Here is a 22,745-nt window from a genome sequence, read left to right as displayed (position 1 = left end):
TATGAACCTCAGAATGGATTTTTCTACTTCTGCAAAGTGCATCATCAGGATTTTGATAGGGGTTGCACTTAATCTGTAGATTGCTTCATATAGTATTGACAGTTTTAAAATATTAAATCTTTCAATCCATGAACACAGGATGTCTTTCCATTTATTTGTGTCTTTAATTTTTTTCGAGCAGTTTTATGGTTTTCAGTGTACTAGTTTTGTGCCTCTGTGGTTAAGTTTATTCCTAAGTATTTTATTCTTTTTCATTCTACTGCAAATGAAATTGTTTTCTTAATTTCCTTTTCAGATTATTCATTGTTAGTGAATAGAAACATAACTGATTTTTGTGTGATTTTTCGTCCTGCAATTTTGCTGAATTCACTTATTAGTTCTCACAGGTTTTTGCATGAGTGTGTGTGTGGACTCCTTAGGGTTTGCTACATAAGAGATCATGTCATCTGCAAACAGAGGTAATTTTATTATTTTCTTTCTGATTTGGATTCCTGTTCTTCCTTTTTCTTGCCTAATTGCTCTGGTTATAACTTCCAGTACTATCTTGAATAGAAGTGGCAAATGTTTACACCCTGTCTTGTTCTTGATCTTAGGGGAAAGCTTTCAGTCGTTTACCACTGAGTATGACATTAGCTGTGGATTTTTAACACGTGGCCTTTATTCTGTTGAGGATATTTCCTTTCATTCCAGAGCAATTTCTAAAGCATTTACTAAGCCCTCTTCTGTCTTTTAATTAATTGTTAGAATCACACTGAATTCGTAGACTAATTTTGAGAATGTAGTAAAGACAAATTTGTATACGCTACCATAGAATATTATCACAGGAAATGTTAATGGGCAGGGAGAAGAAAGATGATGACATTGAATATAAATTTATAGATTTTTATAATACTACTTTAAATGAGAAACATTAATACAGTTTATAAAGAAAATGAATTTAAAAGGATTTTGTACAATGATGAAAAAAAATCAACCTATGAATTTGAAGGATAAAATCCTTACAAGCTTCATTTTCTTTTCTTTTTTTTTTTCCTTAATCCATTTTTCTTCTTTTTTCTAGGATATCCCCATCCCAAAGAAGGAATATTTGACCCTGATTACGGTTGGTACAGATATCATGACAAATATAAGTAGTAGTATGAGTAGGAACATATAGGTAATTAAAACAATTTTTAAGAGGTGCCCCAATATAGAATTTCCCTAATCAGATGAGGCAAATTTCCTAAATGTTATGGTTATGTGTAGGTTAAAATATATAAAACATAACTTGCTTTCCACATGATAGTGTTATTTTGTTGTGATGACAATTTGTAGATAGATTCCCTTTCTATTCATAATCTTCTGTACACAAGCCTTAAGTAATATAAGTTGGGTTAGTTTTTTTCTATAACAGGCTGTTTTAACATATTTTATGTAAGCTTATACAAGCCACACAACATATATATATATATATATATATATATATATATAAATAATAAAGTGTAGTTATAACAGTTAAAGTTCAATGAAATATAAAGATTTCTTGATAAGTAAAAGAAGACAAAAATCTATTAGTTTTCATTTCTTATGTTAGTTTAACAATGGTTAATTCTTTTATACAATGCACCTTAGGCCTATTTTTTAGCATATGCTTTAGCTCCTAACTCTATAGTCAAACTGTCATTGTAACAGTAAATCCCATGTCATCTTAAGCTGTTAAACACTTGATAACTGTTTATGAAATGAGAAGAGCAGAGTTAAACATGATACTTTATGCTTTGACTTTAGCAAGCTAATAAAAAATAAGAAACAGCTTAGAAACAGCTTAGCAGCTTAGAAACAGAGGTACTACTGAGAGAAAAACTTCTAAAAATTAAGATTATGTAGAATTATTTAGTGTTCTCTAGATAGTCAAAAATGCATGCTCAAGTTTCTCAGTATAATTTTTATCTATGTGCCTAGTGTTTCATTTATATTTTTAGAAGAAATCTTTGTATTTAGGACCATGTCTTAATTTTGGGGGGGGTAGGGAGTTGGGAGGTAAGGAGGGTAGGAAAGGGGTTAAGATTATTTGTGAAGACTCTGCAAATACCATCTGTGTGATAGATTAACAGAAATTTATTAATGACTTATTCTACAGATCTACTTTTAGGGAAAAAAATATAAATTAAATTTCTACCAAAAATCATTAAAAAAAAATGATTGAGTGAATACTGAACTAAACCAACTATAATGGGATAACACTTTTAAAAATGACTTTCCTCTAATGTAGTGAATTCTAATTGTTCTAATAACAAAAAAATATTAATCTATAAAGTTCCTTGATTTGCCTGTCTGTTAATGTTAACATATAATAAAGAAAAGGAACTTTGTTGAAAAAAAAAAAAGAATAAAAATATGCTTTCAAATAAATTTAACCAAGAGGATGAAACATCTGTACACTGAAACTACAAAATATTGTTGAGAGAAATGAAAAAAGACAAAAATAAATAAATAAAAAGACATCTTGAGTTCATGGTTTGGAAGACTTAATATTGCTAAGATAAATTATTATCTAAGGTAATCTATAGATTCAAAGCAATCCACTATCCAAATCACAAGATTTTTTTGGCATATATTGAAAAATATATATACTAACATTCATGTAGAATTTCAAAGGATCTGAAATAGTCAAAACAATCTTGTAAAAGAACAAATTTGAAGTACTCATAATTCCTAGTTTCAAAACTTACTACACAAACCAGCAGTAATTAAAATAGTTTGACATTGGCCTAAGAAAATTCTATCAACCAATGGGATAAAATAATAATAAAACCTCACATATATGGTCAAATGATTTCCTACAAGAGGGCAAAAATTTCAATGGGAAAAGGACACTCTTTTCAGGAGATGGTGCTGTGAAAACTGGATATCCACATCCAACAGAATGAAGTTGGACCTTTATCTTACACCATATAAAAAAACTGACTCCAAATGGATGAAACACTTTCATGTAAGTACTAAAACTATAAAATTCTTATGAGAAATATATGGAGAAATCTTCATGATAATGGACTTGGCAGTGTTTCCTTAGATATGAGACCAAAAGCACAAGCAAGAAAAGAAAACAATTATATTGGACTTCATCAAAATTAAAAATTATGTTTATCAAGGAATACTAACAAGAGAGGGGAAAGGAACCCACAATATAGGAAAAAAATGTTTGTACCTCATAAATTGCATAATGGATTATTATACAGATGTATAAGGAACACGTGTACATGAAAAATAAAAAACAACAAACATTTTTAAAGTGGCAAAGGATTAGTAAAGATATTTGTCCAAAGAAGATAAAAGGCCAAAGTACATGAAAAGTTATTCAGCATTACTAGTCATTAGGGAAATGCAGATCAAATGCATAAGATTCCACTTCACACCTTGAAGATGGCTATTATTAAAAAAAAAGAGAGAGAAAAGAACATGTTACAACATGGATGAACCTTAAAACCATTATGCTACGTGAAATAAGCCAGATCTAAAATGACAAATACTGTATGATTCCACTTAAATGAGGCAACTGCAATAGGCAAAATCATAGAAACATAAAGTAGAATAATGTTTCCTTGGTTTGGGGAAGAAGAGAGTTATCTTTTAATAGGTCCAGAGTTTTAGTTTGAGATCGTGAAAGTTCTGGAGATGGATAATAATGGTGATGGTTGCAGAACATTGTGAGTGGACTTAATGCCCTTGAATTATACATATACAAATAGTTGAAAGGTAGATTTTTATGTTTACATATTTTGTTGCTAAATTTTGAGTCAAAAAATATTAAAATTTTACCACACATACAAAGAAAGTAAAAGCAGCTACAGAGCACAATGAAAACGGAGGTTCCTATTAAGATTTTCGTAAGTTGGAACCTATACTTGAAAACTGGTTAGAAAGGTCCTGGATCAAAATGACCTGGATGTACTAATAGTCATGCTAAAACTAGATAGATAAAAAACTTTTTGGCTATCTAGAGACTCACGTGTTCAACATCTTCAAAGTGTTTTTATGTTTTCTCAGATACATGGATCATTGCTTTGCTTATTATTATTGCAAGTAAGTATCCCAAATCTTGATATCACTTAAAATATTACTTATGAAGAAGCATATGATTTTTTAAATGGTTTTTCAGTTTCTATAGCTTTTACAGCTTAAGCAAACCAATTTATAAAAACCTGACATTTTATATGATATATTCTATTAATTCTACCTTGTGTTTGGTGATTTTATATCCTTTTATAGTTTACATATCCACTTAGTAACAAAGTGTAAGTAATATACATTTTCTTGAGATGATTAGTAATGTGAGTTTGTTTCCCAAAAGTGCTTTTGACAATTTTCTAAAGTAAGCAAGGACTCTTCTCTTACTGAGGACTGTGTAAGTGATTCTAGGGAACTGGATTTAGACAGCAAAGAGTCTGGATGGAATACAAACGTGTAAGTGCTTACATAAAATAACATTTTCTGACCACGAAAATGCAACCAACATTATTTCTTCTGCTAGATTTTGAATCTTGACAATTAGTTTTCAGAGTCATATATGATCTGTTTCCTGGTTTCTTGTAGTTCTTACAGTTGCAGTAGTGATCGTCGGCCTGTACAAATATCTTCAAAGGAGGAAGAAAGGGTAAATTAAAGCACGTTTCTTCTAACTTACAGTCCTTTTTATCCTTGATATGCTTTTGTGCTGCTTATGTTTGTATTCTGTATTGCACACCATCTTTTTTAAAAAAATGTGCTTGCATTATCATGTCCTACATATTGCATTTCTTTGCTAAAGATGTTTTCAGCTACTTTTAACATCATTGCAACATGAGGAATCTGTGCAGAGTTGCTTCAGTTGCTGTTCTGACCTGAAGAAAAATTTCTGTGGGATTCAAGGTTAAAATTCTTTAGCAAATCAGGCTTTCCCTACCCTAAGTATACCATATTTCCTAAATTGGACTATTGGCCCAAATTAAATTTAAAGTATTTCACTGTGGAGACTTTGACAGTTCTATTCACTGGGGTTTTTATAATGAAAGTTTTCATTTGTCTGTATAACTTAAACTTCTAAGAAGCTCTGTAGATGTCTTCTTCAAATATCCTATTTGATCTCATTTACAGTAGTTATTTGTATGTGTTAAGCTGGGGAATTAAAAACAACACTATTTGATTTCCCTCTTATGTTCTCTTAATTTATTAGACTGCAGTAAAACTGATGGGGTTAAACTAAAAGTTGCTAAGAGGAGTAAGATTTACAAGGCACCTCAGTTAACTTTTGTGTGTCTTTTTATCCATAAAAATGAAAAAAGGAGGACTTAGAATAGGGAAAATGTGTAAGTACATATCTTCTAAAGAAAATAGGGTTTTAAAACATCAAACCTGAATTTTAGTGAATGAGTTTACAATTTAACGAAGGATTTAGAATAAATCCTGGAGCATAAACAAGATTAGGTGCTTTGGAATTTCTGAACGATAATATGCATTTTTATTGATTTGTTTTCCCTTGTAGCTTTAGAAGTAGCTTCGAAATTAAACCTGATAATTTTAAGCCTTTTGGTGCTCATAGTTTTACTATACATCTTTCTTTTGTATTAGTCATCAGATTTGGGCTATGCCGTAAAAGTACATTGTTCATTTATAAGGAGCTCAAACTTTTTCCGTATTACTTGGTTATCTTTTTAAAATACCCACAGCCCCTTCATGCGAATCTTAAATCTTGAATTTATGGAACACATAATATGCATATTTGATTTCTATATCAGTTATTTTGAAAAATTATGTAGATACAACAATGTGAGTAAGAAATACTATCAATGGAATATTTTATAAGTCTGAAAGGTCTGTGTAGAAATAATTTCTCAAGAAAGCAAAACAGAGTCATGTTCTGCTCATTTTCCTTCTTTGTTTAAAATATCACTGCATCAGGATCCTTAAAGTTTCTTTACCAAGTACTAGTCAAACTCTGTCTAGCTACCAGTTAATGGGTCTTTTAAAGTTCAACAGTTACCTGATCATTGTACTCCTCAAATGAAGGTTCAATAACAATAGTGATCTGTCATTCCAAAATTAATCTGTTGAGTGATTTTTTAAAAGCCTATGTTTTACAGCATAGGGTCCAACAGAAGATAGTTGTATTAAAATTTTAAAATATTTTTGGGAAGGTATTATATCTTTAACCAATGAAACATAATCCTGCATACAGTAGCACAACTTGAAAAAAAAATTTTTTTTAAATGGTGTGGGAGAATTAATTCATAATTGCCTTTGAATTAAAACATAAAACTGCATGAGAATCTTTTAGTATATATGTTGTACTTTCTATGACAAGAACATACTCAGTTATTAATAGAAAGTCAGTATAATGTGTAATGAATGGCCGAATCAAAAGTTAGGCTCTCTCTGGGCATTGTTTGGCTTCACGACATTGAAGCTCTATTTAATTCCTCAAGCTCTATATTATTTTAATAGCTGAAGTTGCTCTAAGGTGAGGGAGGCATATTTTTCTTCATTAGAGCGTACAGCATTGCTTCTCTCACTTTAATGTGCAAATTAATCTCCTGGAGACCTGTTAAAATACAGATTCTGATTCATTACATCTGGGGTGGAGCCTGAGCTCCTGAATTTCCGATGATCTCCTAAGTGATGTTGCCGCTGGGCCTGGAGTATCCTTTGAGCAACTGGCACGTAGACTATTCCTGATGTGCCCATACCGTCGAAATTGGAAGGAATACTGTCAAGCTTATTGGCACATTTTTCTGACATTTAAAATAATAGGAGTTTTTAAGACCCCTCATCTATGTGTATGTTTTTTTTAAAAAGAGTGTGGGTGACCCCCCGCCCCAAATTGGCTGTCACTGCCTTAAAAGCTCGTTACACAAGGCCATAAAATGTATGCCGTTATTTCTCCATTCCTAGGGGGTTACTCTTTTTTTTTAAATTTATTTATTTTTATTTTAGCGTATTATGGGGTACGAGTATTAAGGTTACATATATTGACCATGCCCTAGGGGGTTACTCTTGAAGCAGGATAGCAGGCACAGATAATCCCAAATTGCTGTTAAAGCTTGGTACAGAATGGGATTTGGTGTAAACTAATACTTACGGTGATTTTGGAACACAAATTAACCCTACTGCAGCCTTCATCTCAGAAAGTACAAAAATAGTGTCAGTAGTCATTGTAAGATCCTCCCACGTCATTTAAATAGTATAGGCTCCCAGTTGGTCTGCAACAGGTCCCATCTACATGCTCCTTCCTTTTCCCTTGCAGCTTATACTAATTCTTTTTCCAAGACTACTTTCTAGTCTTGGAAGCCACAGCCCTTTCCCTGCCTCTCATACTGCTTGAGTCTCATATTGCGCGTCATGACTGTTTGGTTGTCAACATCAGGCGCCTTTTGTTTACATAATTATTTTCATGACTTTCAGTGATTTTTTTTTCCCCATAAAAGCATGATTTTGTTTTTTTATTCCAGTTAAATCTTCCATGGACAGGTGACAGTTGGCTAAGTTAATGAGAATTACTTGCACAATCTATATTTTTTATTACCTGTGACAAAATAGTCTTTCTTTTTTTCCCACGATTGGGCATCACTTCAACCTACTTTTTTAATGTTGCATTAATATGGACTAATCCAATTACTTTGTAATTTTAAAGCCATCTGTGCTTAAATGAATGTCAGAAAATATTGTGGCTGAAATAGTGGCCAGTGCGGGTGACCGGGCAGTGTAATGACAGAGGGCAAGAAGGATCAAATGAACTTGAACATTTTTCTAGGTCGCTCACAAATTCTTGAGCATTTAGCAAACCCTTCCAAATTTTTTGAACCAAAAAAAAAAAAAACCATACATAAAAGATTTTGTAATTAGTTTAGAGAGCATATTTACGAAATTAGATCCATCCCAGAACTATGGGAAGTCATGTAACATTAAGCTTCACAAGGATCTTCTCTCAGGTTGAAAACAGTCACAGGAAGAAACTGTACTCTGTACAAAAGTCCAGATGCACCTGAAAATGCATGACTTGTCATAAAATTGATTTCTAAGACAATATTACATGGATTTAATATACACTCTGTGTATTTCCTCAAAATGGAAGGTGCTAGAGACCAGGACCATTTGTCCTCACACAGTCTGCTATTCTTTGAAAGAATTTTTACATTGTTTGCTTCATGCAGGCATGGTTTTTCAACAATAGACATAATGAACAGAAATTTCCAATCTGTTCATCTGCTGGATGATCTAGAAGACTTCAGAGGTCAAGTAGTTTCTCACACAAAATTCATGTTTCCAGTCCCTTGGTGAGAATCAGAAAGTCTTGATTGATGAACCTAATTCTCAGCTTTCTTTCCATTCTATTCCATCGTGGATTTTTATCCCACTTACGCTACACTTGCTTCTTTTTTATTTGTTTTGTCACTATTTTATTCAGCTATTTTCCCTTCCTCTGTTCAGCACATACCTAATTGATGAGAGCCACAGAGAAGTAATATTTACTTCTCTTTGAGAAGAAGAGATTAGAGAAAGGTTTGCTTTTATCACTAAAAGGTATCTGCTTTCTGTTCCTTTCAGAGATGTCTTTTCTTTTGAAAAATATTCAATTGATATTTAGGTATCAGTAACCTGAGCTAAGATATGTTGGCAGTAAACATCCAAGACGAAACTTAGATTCCTCTTCCATTTGTTAAATGATTGATGTTTGTTTATACCCGTCTTTTAAAAAATTTAACGTAGTGTGTTACTGACAGCCTTTTGCTTTGACGTAGGCTTTAAATAGAGTTATGTTTCCCTTATCCTTTTATCAAACGATCTAGATTCCTCTACCTTGTAGCCTTTAGAATCACAGAATCAATTCATTTTAAGTACAGGGAGGAAAAACACCCTTTTACAGAAACCAAAATATTTTACTTAATTTTCTAAATTTATTCAATTCCAACTTGTAAATAACTCTGTCAAGGCATTTTACCTGTTTCCCTGGACTTAAGTATATTTCGTCTATTAGACAAAAGCAGATTTTGAAATCCTCAGATTTTGAAAAATTATGGATTACATTACCTTAAACTCTTTGACCCCACCCACCTTCTGTCTTTGAACTGGAGGAGTTAGAAGTCTTCCTCTTTGTGCTAGAATGTGTGTTTATGTGGCTGGTAAGTAAGGGAGATCTTTATCTCACCTCTTATAAGGCGAGGCCCTACCCTAGAGTTTTAGAGTAGGTGCCTAACAAAGACAGTGAGTTTTGGAGTAGGATCTACAAAGGCCAACGGGAAGGACCACTTCTTAGTAAAAGCAAAATGGTGTCTTTGATCACAGGGGCAAAAAAAGAAAGATAGAACAAATAGAATTGGCAGTCTAGGCCTACCCAGTCCTATATACGGTAGTACCCCCTTATCCACAGGGTAGATATAGTCCAAGACCCACAATGAATGCCTGAAACTGGACAGTACCTAACCCTATATATACACTGTGTTTTTTTCCTATGTATACATACCTATGATAAAGTTTAATTTATAAATAAGGCACAGTAAGAGATTAACAGCAACCACTAATACTAAAATACAGTAGTTATAACAATATGTCAGCATCACTACTCTCATGCTTTGGGGCCATTATTGAGTAAAATAAGGGTGACTTACACACAAGCACTGCAATAGTTTGACAGTCTATGTGATAACCAAGACGGCTCTTACGTGACTAATAGGCAGGTCGTGTACGCAGCAAGGGTACATAGGAAAGAGGGAAGATTCAAGTCCTACGTGAGATTTCATCGCGATACTCCAAATGGCATGCAGTTTAAAACTTAAGAATTGTTCGTTTCTGTCAGTTCAATTCAAAGACCGAAGGTGGATGGGGTCAGAGAGTTTAAGTCAATGCAGTTCACTAATATTTCTGGACTGTGGTCGACCACAGGTAACTGAAACCACAGAAAGCACATGGGTAAGGGAGGACTTGACTGTGTCTTCTTAAGTCTCTTAGGACACTTTTGAGGCTAAAGCCAACTAGGGAAATCCGTTTTCAGACTCGGAGCTTCAGGGTGTCCGTAAAGATTTGAAGATAATCTAATAAATGCTGAAGTTAATATAAAATAACTGTAATTAGTAATTCAGTTTCAAATTTTTACTATCCTCCAAATAGCTTCATTGTTATATCAAATAAATGTTTCTTTAAATTTATATTAAAGGTTTTTATATCTTATATGTTAGATTTCTATTTAAAACTCTACTTAAAGAAAAAGATTTTACTACTGCAGAAAGAAAAAAAAAAAAAGAAGAATTCAGCGACAGGCCAAACTATCGAGTCCTTTGTCACAACATTCCTTAGGAAACTGCCATGTCACAAGTACAGTCTTGTGAGGGTGGAGGACTTAATGATAGCCTTCCCTACAAAGAGGAATATTCAAATATCCAAAATTAACATGGTTAGGCTATAACTGTGTTAAATAAAAATAATACTATGATTAACTTTTCCTATTTATCTTTTTTAATGTGGCTTCTAGAAAATTTTAAATTGCACATGTGATTGGCATTGTGTCTCCATGTGATTTGGCAATGTGTCTCCAATCTTTCACGTGGGCCTTAAATCAAAAGGAGAGAGTATTTATTTACTGCTTTGTATGCGACTGCTCTAATTCTTGTCTTGGAGGGGATGGAAAATATAATACAGAAGAAGAGTTTTTAGTGTGGGAGTAGTTGAACATTTGTAAACATTTTAAAACAATCATTTATTTCCTAGTTTGGGGACTCAATAGTATAAACTGGGTTTTGTTTTGTTTTTTTTAATTGTTCACTTTCTAAATGGGCTTCTGGAATTTAATTTCTGTGTTGAGCTGTATTTACCTTTGATAATATCTTTATTCCTTGTCTTGCAGGAAAGAAGAGGGTAAAGCTGAATACACCCCTTTCCAGCATACGTCAGCCACTCCAGTAAATCAAACAAAGTGAGTAGTTTCCACAACCTGCTCTAGCAATTTATCTTTTGATGCTAGTAAAATCTTCAGATGTACAGTAGTTGTTCTTTTGTTTCGCTCTCATTAGTGCAACTGTTAACATAATTCTAACATTTTTATGTCGCTAAATGGGCTTCTGGAATTTAATTTCTGTGTTGAGCTGTATTTACCTTTGATAATATCTTTATTCCTTGTCTTGCAGGAAAGAAGAGGGTAGAGCTGAACACACCCCTTTCCAGCATACGTCAGCCACTCCAGTAACGCAGACAAAGTGAGTAGTTTCCACAACCTGCTCTAGCAATTTATCTTTTGATGCTAGTAAAATCTTCAGATGTACAGTAGTTGTTCTTTTGTTTCGCTCTCATTAGTGCAACTGTTAACATAATTCTAACATTTTTATGTCGCTAAATGGGCTTCTGGAATTTAATTTCTGTGTTGAGCTGTATTTACCTTTGATAATATCTTTATTCCTTGTCTTGCAGGAAAGAAGAGGGTAAAGCTGAACACACCCCTTTCCAGCATACATCAGCCACTCCAGTAACGCAGACAAAGTGAGTAGTTTCCACAACCTGCTCTAGCAATTTATCTTTTGATGCTAGTAAAATCTTCAGATGTACAGTAGTTGTTCTTTTGTTTCGCTCTCATTAGTGCAACTGTTAACATAATTCTAACATTTTTATGTCGCTAAATGGGCTTCTGGAATTTAATTTCTGTGTTGAGCTGTATTTACCTTTGATAATATCTTTATTCCTTGTCTTGCAGGAAAGAAGAGGGTAGAGCTGAACACACCCCTTTCCAGCATACGTCAGCCACTCCAGTAAAGCCGACAAAGTGAATAGTTTCCACAGCCTGCTCTAGCAATTTATCTTTTGATGCTAGTAAAATCTTCAGATGTACAGTAGTTGTTCTTTTGTTTCGCTCTCATTAGTGCAACTGTTAACATAATTCTAACATTTTTATGTCGCTTAAATGTCGTCACCATCCTTTGATGCTGCTTTGAAATGTGTATGAATTTGGGTGTGAACATGTTGCTTGTTTTTTCCTTAAATAACGCTTGTATTTATAGAGCAGATCAACACAACATCCATGGTAGTATGAAGGTGGGGAAATGATTTATTTCGTAAAATTGGTAAATTTAGAGAAATATATTTCAAAAATGAAATCACATAGTGATCTTGAGATACAAAAAAATTTACCTTTCATTTTGTAAAGAAAGTGATTTTAAACTCTTTTTTATTCAAACATTCATGTCAATTCTTAAGATTCATTCTTCCTACAATTCTAAAGTTTATTGTATGTATTGTTCACTATAAAAACCCTTTACAAGTGTGTCTATACTACTTTGGTTCTTACCTATTAAGAACAAGAACAATACAAATTGGGAAGATGTACAAGTTTGACTTCCTTAACTAAGAACATTATTGTGTAAAATTCTCTAAAAGTTAACAGGATAAAATTCTGTATTTTTTTTTTTTTGTAACATCTTTGGTGATTTACAGAAACTAGAATGTTTATATGTGGCACTTATTTTTACCTTTTTTAAAACATCAGCCAACCAGTCTAAGAAATGAGTAAGATTTCAGAATAAGTTATGTACTTCAGTGTGAAGTTGGAAGACTCTGACACCCGTAACAAGAATGCTTGTGGTGCAAAGTGAACACCGTGGCCTTGTGGTTTTCCTTCACTACTTAAAGCAAGAGAGGTTTCACTTTAAACATGCCCTCTAAAAGTAGGTCGTTAAATTCATCAGATAACCTCAAGTTGTGTTAGAATCTTAGTCCATTTACGTTGTCCTTGCTACTAGAAGCATCTTATATATAACCTTACCTCATCAACTCCTAAAAGGCAAAGTAAAAATTAATTGATGTATTTCAGAGAAGGAAACTTCACTGTTGTCTATTTGCTGTTAGGCATATTAAGGGACAAAAAAAAAAAAAAAAGTAAACATAGCTCAGGTGGCATCTGATGCTCAGGTAGAATAAGGAGGGCCCTCTACCGAGCCCCCCTACTTTGGCAGAGGCTCTTTCAAAGAAGCCAGTGGACAAAGAGAAGGCGCCGACTACTCCATTTCAGATCACATTGTTATAAGCTGTGATCTGAGCTTTTGTATGTGGTAGCTAGTTCAAGTTGGGCCCAAAGAAACCTTGCTTTGAGAAGACTATGATTTGGGGCATCAAGGGTGGATCAGAATAAATCCTGTTGTACTGTATAAAGACATGATTATAGGTGCTGTAAGTATTCATTGCCTTTGTAATCTCTTGTGAAATGAGACGCTTTAGGAACAGAAATGTTTTGAGGGGGAATAAACAGGAATTCTGAAAGCATGGAATTGAAGTTTATACCCATTTTCATGTCATTGTCAACAACATAGCAATTGCTTTTAGAGGCAAGGGATGGCTGGGCTAACTTTTTTTAAAACTTAATTGAAATATTTTCAACCAAATACTTTTGCACTTAAATATACTCTTACAGCAGTTTCTGCCTCAGATTTCATTTTTTCTATTTTTCTATTTGAGATTTATATATGTATAAATATGTATGTTCTCCAATTTGTCAATTACTTAAATATAGGGAGAGACCAGTTTTCTTTAGAACTTTTGTTTAAATGACAGAGAAAGAAGCATATTTGAATTTAAGAAAAAATTTTAAACTGCAAGAATGTATTTGCAGTAAAATGAGAAGTCTCATGTATAGAGGTTTCTTTATTGCTCATTTTTTTTGAAAACCGGCTCTTCAAAGCTGTTAAAATAAAACTGTACATTTGGAGAAGCTTCATTTGTGATGATGTGTTTATTTCTGGTGCGTTCTGTCTCAGATCAGAGTGTGTTTCTAATTGGGGCCCATCTTCCAACCATTCCACTCCCACAGCCAGCACTCCTGTCCCTCGCTGCTCAGACCCTTTAAGTATCCCTGGTGTCTCCGTGCCAGCCTGTCACACAGATACTGCTCGGTGTTCAGTGACACCACAGGATGAAGGCCAAATTTGTCAGCCTGACCCTTGAAGACCTTCTACAATTACATCCCAACTTTTTTCCCCCAAGACTTTCCTTTCTGCTATACTTCTTCAAATAACCTTTCAGTCAAGCCTGACCATTTGCCCTGTGCTTTCTGCTGTTTTCCTAGCTCACTGTTGCTTGAAACATCAAGAGTTCTGTCCAGATCCTGCGCATCCTCCAAGACCCAGCTCAGCTATGACCCATCCCACGAAACTTCTCCTGATTTCCGCCCAGCTCTCACAGTCTTTATTACCTAACCTTAGAATAGCCATATTTAAATAACCATGTACATGTGTCGAGCAGATCTATCTTCCACGTCCTTATCATGCATCAAAGGGGGCTAAACAAAAACCAAAGTCCCAACAATTAAGGTATAAAATTCATTTGTGTAACAGGTTTGGTTTTCTTTATCCAAAAAATCATTCTTGCTGTTTTTGCAGATTTGAATTAAATCAGATCGCTAAGTCTCTCAGGTCAGGCATGAGTGTTTCTCAACCATGGCTGCACATTGGAATCACCTGGGGAGATTTACTGACACCTGGGTCCCACCCCTAGCGATTTCTAGTGTAATTGATCTGGGATGTAGCTTGGGCACAGGGATTTTTAAAAGCGTCCCAAAAGATTCTAACATGAGGCTAAGATTGAGAACCTCTGCATTAGTGATTCCCAAGACCCACGATTTCTTCTTATAAATACAAAAGGTAAAGGCTTATATTTACAAAAGAAAATTGTGGCTTTATTAATTCAACTTATTAAAAAGAATCATAAAATTTCAACTTGAATTAAGGCCTTGTTCCCTGGCTAACTGAACAAGCTATCTGGCTCAAAAACACAGAAGCAATCTTTAATATCAACGCTAGATGAAAATTATATTGACTATGAATAAATCACTTCTAAAAATTTTATGTTACCTAAGTGGAAACTATAGTGTGTTTTTAAATTTGGCATAAAATATATAGGGAGAGTAAAGTAACTCCTAAGGATACAGGTCTACAAGAATGCTAAAGAGACCGGGATTGGAAGGAATATGAATTTGCACTGTTAAAGTAGATCTTAGAGTTTAAGAGAAATAGGTAACTCTATGGTATTCTAAAACTTAGTAATTCCTTTCGGCTAACATTTTAACCAAGAATGAGTTTTTGCATATTTAAAAAATTTAAATGTGCTTGTTTGTACTCAGAAACAGAATTTAACAGAGTCTACTAACTTCCAGAAAATGATGCAAAATTGAGCAACTGTGTGACTGTACATAGGGATTTTTTTTCCCCCTGAGCTATGTTGCTTTCATTAAAATTTCTAGGCTCATACGGAAAAGGGTTACAATAGGAAGTGAAATTCTTTGTACATTTTAGCACTGCTGCCCCCCAGTGGACTGTTAGCGCATTTGACAATTCCTTCCTTACCCATTCAAACTTTGTCATTCAGAGTTTCTGACATGGCTAATTCCCAGAAGCCATTTTTAATTTCATTTTTGGATCTGGTATAAACTAGCTCTCTTCTTCTGCCCCTGTGAAATTAACATTTTTTAAAGGTTCAAGCTGTTAGAGCTGGGTGCGGTGGCTCACACCTGTCATCCCAGAGCTTTGGGCAGGCCGAGGCTGACGGATCACTTGTAGCCAGAAGTTTGAGACCAGCCTGGGCAACATAGTGAGAGCCACACCATCCCACCTCTACAAAATATTAAAAATAAAATTTTTTTTAAAAAAGAGAATGAGCCCGGCATGGTGGTGTGCATCTAAAGTCCTAGCTACTACTTGGGAGACTGAGGCAGGAGGATTGCTTGAGCACAGGAGTTCGAGGTTGCAGTGAGCTATGATCCTGCCACTGTACTCCAGCCTGGGGTTAGACGGAGGCCCTGCCAAAAACAAATAAACAAACACAAAAAACACAGAGGGGAGGGTGCGTTAAACTTTGCCCCTTATTGCTTAATTATGGGTGAAGTACATGTTGGGAATCTGTGGCCAATAAACAATTTTTCCTTTCTTCCTGCGTACCAGCAAAATGTGAACAAATTGCTACAAGTGGAGGTAACATGAGAGAGCCACCATGTGGATTCCTGACTCAACAGAGCCAGAAAACCTGTACAGAGGTAGTAAAACTGACGTTAGACCCACTGAAGTTTGTAAAACTTACTTCCCTTGCGTAGCCTTTACAGAATTGAACTTTACAGAATTGAACAGGATTCAGGGGACCACTAATGCTCAGATGAGCACTATGAATGGTGTTTGAGAAAAATGCCCACATCTGATTGCCCACCTTTACCTGAAAGGGAAAAAAACCACTCTCTTTGAGGTGGGACTCAATTATTGAAGAAATTCCTTCGATGGGATTCCATAGCGCCATGCTTCTCATTTTAGTGTACGGGTGAATCTTGCTAAAAAGCAAATTCTGATTCAAAAGGTATCAGGTGGGGCCTGAGGTTCCCCGTTCCTGATGAATGGTCCCGAGTATTGCAGTTTGTGGTGGGCTGTATAATGGCCTCCAGAGATACCCAAATCCTAATACAGGGGTCCTCAAACTTTTTAAACAGGGGGCCAGTTCACTGTCCCTCAGACCATTGGAGGGCCAGACTATAGTTTAAAAAAAAAAATGAACAAATTCCTACGCACACTGCACATATTTTGAAGTAAAAAAAAAAAAAAAACAAATGGGCAAAGACACCCACATGTGTCCTGCGGGCCGTAGTTTGAGGACGCCTGTCCTAATCTCTGCAACCTACGAATGTCACTTTATATGGCAAAAGGGTCTTTGCAGATGAGATTATTTTAGATTATCAAGGTGGGGCCCTGAACAGGATCACAAGGGTCTTTATTCGAAGGAGGCAGAGGGAGATTTGACTGCAGCGGAAGACGATGTGAGCACCTAAGCAAAATGCTGCAGAAGATGGAGGGAGGGGCGCAAGCCAAAGAACCCAGCTCTAGAAGCTGAAAAGGGCAGGAAAACCTGCTCTCTCCCAGCCCATCCAAAGGTGGGGCGGCCCTGCCAATGCCTTGATTTCAGTGCCGAGAAACTGATCTCGGCGGACTTCTGCCCTCCAAGCTGTTAAGAATAAATGTGTTGTTTTGAGACACCCAAGTTTGTGGTTATTCGTCACAGCGGCCACAGGAAGCCAATATACCAGACCTGGGTGTCCTCAGACCACACTCTGAGCAAAGGCTTTAGAAGAAATAAGACCACAGAAAAATGGCTCAACTTTGAATCATCTGGGTGGGAAAACGTTAAAACAACAACAAAAAAAGCGAAGTCCGTCCCTATCACTAGACCAGCTAAACCTGAGCCTGTCCGGGTGGTACCCAAAGATCACTCATTTAAAGGCGGTTTGGGGGACTCTATTAGAGAGACAGGGTGGACAGCGCTGTCGCATTAGAATAAACCCGAAATATGACTTTTCTTGTGTTCAAGGAAAATGCTTAAGCTACCTACCCCAAGAGCATGGGCACACTAGTCTGGGCTAGGCACTCCCCTGAAACTACACACCAGCTTCTTTAGATAAAATTCACTTTTATTCCACCTAAGCTGTTCCAAGATTTGACTTGTCTCACTTAATATCAAGGACTCATTCAGCATTTATTTCTGCGGCGGGGAAGTACGTGCCAGGACGACTCGGATGAAGCGCGAGCGTGCCTTCGGTCTACTAACCTTTTCCACGTACGCGTGTACAGCTAAAAAACCTGGTAAAATTGAGGTAAGCAGGACCCATGCCTGACACAGCATTTTCTACCTACGCTGGTGGCAGTGGCTTCATACACCAGGTGCGAGCTGTTGCCTGCAGAAGAAACGGTCTCTGCATTCCTTACCCAATGTATTATGAAAAAGCATCACAGAATTTCGGTAGTTTTAGGTAAAGGGCTGTGAGCAGCCAGATGACTGCAAACAAAATACCCTGTTTGAGAGGTGCCCCAGTTACATTCTGCTTCTCATGACCTAGCAACGTGGCACTGCTTAAAATTAAGCATGCTTACGGGGTGCCATCAATGCCTTTTACAGAAGCGATGCCTCAAAATCGTTGTTTTCTGTGCTTTGATGCCGAACTCGAACTAGCACTTACCCATTTGAGAACTGAAATCAGGGCCACCTGAGGGCGGAATCCACGTCTTGTTTGCACTGGCACTACCTAAGCTGGAGCCTGGGACATGGGAGATGAATCAGACAGGATTTGATCTGTAGTTAGCACAGTAGACTCAAAGATGTCCTACCTGCAGGTCCTACCGCAGCCTCCCTCAGCGGGGAAGTGGAGGGAGCGGCGCAGTTCAGGGCTCTAACGGTTCCTACCGGCACATCCTGAAACATGGATCCTTCCCGCGACAGCCTGAAATAGCGCCGCAGCTGCAGTGAGGGGGAGCATCAGATTCCCTGGCACGGCTTCCTGGCAAACGCCGCCCCCACCCCACCGAGCCCCAGCCCACCGGGCAGGGCAGCCATCTGGGGGACGACTGCGGTGGGAGGCGCACTCGGAAAAGGCTTCCCAGGCAGCTCAGCTCAGAGAGAGCCGAGAACCACCGGCCTGAAATAACTGTACCTGCAGGTAGTTCACGGTCAGCCTCCGGGCGCCTCCCAGGGGAAAGGCCGGACATAGGGACCACAGCCCGCCTTCCTGCAGGCTCTCCAAGCTTCAGCCACCACCAAAGTCAGATCTGGCTGGTCTCTGAATAGCTCTTAGGAAACTGGCTTGCCTCGTCTTCAAGGGTGGATATAAACTAACAGCCCAAAGTAGAGCTCCTCCATCTTTCGTGATGCGACCGAAATCAGCGCTGCCCCCCTTTGAGGGCCACGTGACAGTATGTTCCGTTTCAGCAAAGTCCCTTGGGAACACTGGCTCGCAGAGAGAGGGGCGGTGTCCGCCGCCCGCCTGGAGCCCAGGACAGTTCCCACTCAATCAGGAACAGCCCTCAGCCTAGATCCCCAGCATTTCTTCTCTTCCCTCGTCTTTTTCTCCCATCTTATTTCATTCTTGTCCTAATGGGCTTCCATTGTTAGTGTCTGTCTGCCATAACCTACTTCAGATTCTTCGCGAAGCAGGCAGGGTCTGCACTGCAAATTAATTTTTCAGGGCCCACTTCTTTTCATCATGGAATTATGAATGGAAAATAGGAGATGAAAAACACAGACATGATGATGAATTTAAAAAAGTATTTATTAAGGTCAGGAGGCACGCATAGACTCTTCTCAACAGAAAGATAATTCAACAGCGACCCATTTATAGAATTTACAACGGTGCTACATTTCAGCAGAAAGCAACCGAGGACGTCAGATAAATTATAGTCATTTGTTTTTTTTGTTTTTAAATCCATTAGATTATCTCTTACCTCTGCAATAACATATCATACATGCAGTTAAAGGAGTTAGCAGGGAAAAGCGTGATTGCCTTCCCCACTCTCCACCCATCCACCTTCCAGGAAACCACAGGCTGTTGCTGAGCGGACTTGGTATGAGGCTTCGAGGCTGCTGCTTTTCCCCCTACATCATAACCGATTTCAAATGGTGCTAGACAAAAACAGACTCTGAACACCAGGAGAAATCGGTCAGCCTGTGTAAGAGATGGGCCAGTGGTCTGCAACTTCACACTGCAGGCGGCGACGGAGGCGGAATTCTCCAGGGCATCCTTCTAGGAGCCGGCCGACAGTGTCGATGATGTGGTTGGGACCGTCCTCCAGGTACACGGCCCTCTTCCCTGCCCCGTTACAGTCAATAACCCGATACATCGTGACCCGACTGGGTAACACGCTCGCCACGCTCACAGGCCCTACCCACATGCCAAGGCTAGTGACGGCTGCCAGCGGTCAACAGAAAGCGTCACACCCTCGGCCCCTGCTCAAGCCACTGTGCTTACTTTAAACAAACACAACCCCCTCCCCGGCTGTCGCCCCATCCAAAGACCCAGCATACTCAAGAGTGCATTTTGCTTTTCCAGTTCTTCCCTCGACTTCTCGAACAGGCTCGAGCGGGCAAGAGGGAGAGAAGCCAGTCCCGGGAGCAGCAGTTCCTCTGCGGTCCGCTCTCTGCCGCGCTGCAATTCTTACTCCTAAAACACTGATTTCAAATGGTGCTAGATACAAAGATGGAAAAATCTAAGCCACCATGTGAAACCAGCTTCCAGAAGAAGAGGATCTCACTGCAGAAAGGAGGGAGATGCGCTCGGAAGACCCAGCCTCTGCCCCGGGAAGAAACGTCTTCTTGCGGTTCTACTTGTGACGTGACATAATGTTCCATCAGAGAGGACAGTGACACAGCAGCTCAAAGCAACATGAAAGTCACAGCTTATGCTTCCAATGGACGAGAGCAATACAAAACTCATTAATTCTAGGCTGATTCTATTTACGTTCACAACCAGTCACTATAAATTATTATATATATATATGATGAAATAAAATAGCCAAAGCTATTTATCAAAACACATGAATATTTACATTCATACTGCCCTGCATGTGTATAATATTCACAGTATGCACAGTGTTTCCAGACGCATCATCTTCATCAGGACACAAGTACCCACGAGGCCCTAGTCTAGCCACTGCACAAAGGCGAGTTTCCCCTGGGCTAGGGCAACTCTTCTATGGGAACTATCCAGGAAGAGCTTGGGATCCTCCTTCCCACCCCATATGTTAAGTATCAGAACATTTACATGTGAGCCCACTAGTTCGCAATCTTGTTTAACCTCTCATGTGACTTAAAAAACTAATGTCCTACAATTATATTAAGCAGATAATCCTCTAATACAAGAATTGAGTTTTCAAAATCTGCCTGAAAATAAGGCTGGAACACTATGTTCCAAATTAGGTTTCCCATCTCCTTAGTGCATCCTCTTTTTTGGTTATTTGAAGCTAAGAAAATATGTGTATTTCCTCTGGTAACATAACCAGGATACAGGAGACACAGAGCAGAAGCTGTATCTTTAGGTTCCCTACCAATTCTTTAGGCCTCTAAACATAGGCATTTATTTTATTTTTTTTTTTTTTAAGGCTCCTGGCAATAACAGCATGGTATATGTTGCTATAGGGAAAAGAAGAAAATAAAATTTGAACAGCAAGAGTTGTGCTATTTAGTTCTCACGACAGTCCTATGAGGCAGGTGTTATTCTAGTTCTTGCAAGAGAAGAAACTGCTCCTTAATGAGGCTGAATAACATGTCCACGGCCAGCCAGTAAATACAGCTCCCAGGTCTAATTCCAAAGTCTCTGCTCCTGCCCCTCTGCCTGCACCACAGCCCATCATCTCATTCTGTTCTTTAATTTAACTGAGAACAAGATTTGGGTGGGCGGGGAGAGGGACTTCTAGGCAATATTTCTTCCTCTACTGACTGCAATAACGTGCTATAGTAGGGTGGAGCCGGGAGCATGATTTTGGTGGCTGGCGTGGTCTGGGGTAGCCTGCTGTGTTCTCCTGCATTTCTGGGGCGTCTGCGGTCCCTCCCTGGCGTGGGGGGACATGCTGGTGACAAACCTGCGCGAGCTATTCCGATACCAGCGCTAAGCTCTGCAGCCCCCGCGGGACTCGCCGAGGCCTCAGTCACAGGTGGGAGCACTGGGGGCAGGTCTGCACACAGGGGCTCTGAGCGGTGACACCTGCTGTCAACACCTGGGCCTTGTAACCAGGTAACAAGGCGTGTTTTAAGGTCAGGAGCGAGTGTTTAATGACAGTTATTATGGGGAGTCCAAATCCTGTAAAATGAGGGGGTTGGATGAAGATTCTCACTTTTCTGCTTCTTGATTCGGTCAAACGTTTCCTTAGCAGCTTCCAAATGCCAATATCCACAAAGGCCCTTCCCTGTGAGCCCTCGCGCAGTGATCCAGAGAGCGCCCTTCCTCTCGCCACAAGGCCCTGCCTGTGCTGTTGCCTCTTTCCGCAGCGCTCCCCACCCGCTGTCCCTTCACTGTGACCCTTCAGCCCTGCTCCCATTCACCCTCCTCGTCTCAGCTCAAGGAAGCCCTCCCAAGGCTGGGCGTGGTGGCTCACGCCTGTAATCCTAGCGCTCTGGGAGGCAGAGGCAGGAGGATCGCTCAAAGTCAGGAGTTTGAAACCAGCCTGAGCAAGAGCGAGACCCCGTCTCTACTATAAATAGAAAGACATTAATTGGCCAACTAAAAATATACATAGAAAAAAATGAGCCGGGGCATGGTGGCGCATGCCTGTAGTCCCAGCTACTCGGGAGGCTGAGGCAGAAGGATTGCTTGAGCCCAGGAGTTTGAGGTTGCGGCGAGCTAGACTGACACCATGGCACTCTAGCCCAGGCAACAGAGTGAGACTCTGTCTCAAAAAAAAAGCAAGCCCCCCCCCCGTGTCCACCCGACTTGCTAGAGGGTTACGTGTCCAGCCTCGAGTTCTTTCCTTCAGAAGCCACTTATCTCCTCTGATCATCAGAGTGATTATTTAATGTCTCTCCCGCTACCCACGAGGTGCCACCTGGAGTCCAGCCACTGCCACGGAGGGCACCAACAGGCGGAAGCCAGAATCGGGTCCCCACTTTGGGCCCTAAAACTTAACTCTTAGCTCTCTGGAAGAAGAGATAAGAAACGGTTAGCAATGCACCGCTTTCTAAAATAAGAAGGGGGGGGTAGGGAAGTCATCTCGGTACCAAAATCTATTGCCCTTCCAATCCCACTGGATAAGAGGGTCTGCTCAGGTCTCAGCCCTCCCAGTGGGACCGGGGCTCTCTCCTCTCAAAGCCAACTGCGCAGTGACTCTTCTCTGGAACACGCTGGTGGCTTTCCCCTGGTTGGAAGTAGCTGGTTAGTCTGATAAGGGCTGCAAAGGGGGCAAGAAGCCTGAAGGCCGCCGGGACCTGTCAGAAGGCTGCCCGTAAAAAACCCCGGCCCACCGAGG

At 38.8% G+C, this 22,745-nt stretch overlaps 1 protein-coding gene across 1 annotated transcript in view; it reads left to right on the top strand.

The window, feature by feature from the left end:
• Positions 1–12,875, top strand: part of CD46 (CD46 molecule) — a 32,399-nt gene extending 19,524 nt beyond the window's left edge. Inside the window, exons 9-15 of the mRNA XM_075996880.1 lie at positions 1,061–1,102; positions 4,027–4,062; positions 4,573–4,633; positions 10,853–10,921; positions 11,133–11,201; positions 11,413–11,481; positions 11,693–12,875. Coding sequence (XP_075852995.1) covers positions 1,061–1,102; positions 4,027–4,062; positions 4,573–4,633; positions 10,853–10,921; positions 11,133–11,201; positions 11,413–11,481; positions 11,693–11,765 — 419 coding nt within the window. The 3' untranslated portion in view covers positions 11,766–12,875. The remainder of the gene's footprint in view (positions 1–1,060; positions 1,103–4,026; positions 4,063–4,572; positions 4,634–10,852; positions 10,922–11,132; positions 11,202–11,412; positions 11,482–11,692) is intronic.
• Positions 12,876–22,745: the final 9,870 nt, after the last annotated feature.

Source organism: Microcebus murinus, chromosome 23 (genome assembly GCF_040939455.1).
Source record: "Microcebus murinus isolate Inina chromosome 23, M.murinus_Inina_mat1.0, whole genome shotgun sequence".
In the NCBI taxonomy this organism is placed as follows: domain Eukaryota; kingdom Metazoa; phylum Chordata; class Mammalia; order Primates; family Cheirogaleidae; genus Microcebus; species Microcebus murinus.
Note: the sequence above shows the minus strand (reverse complement) of the source record. Positions and strands in the feature narration are given on the sequence as shown.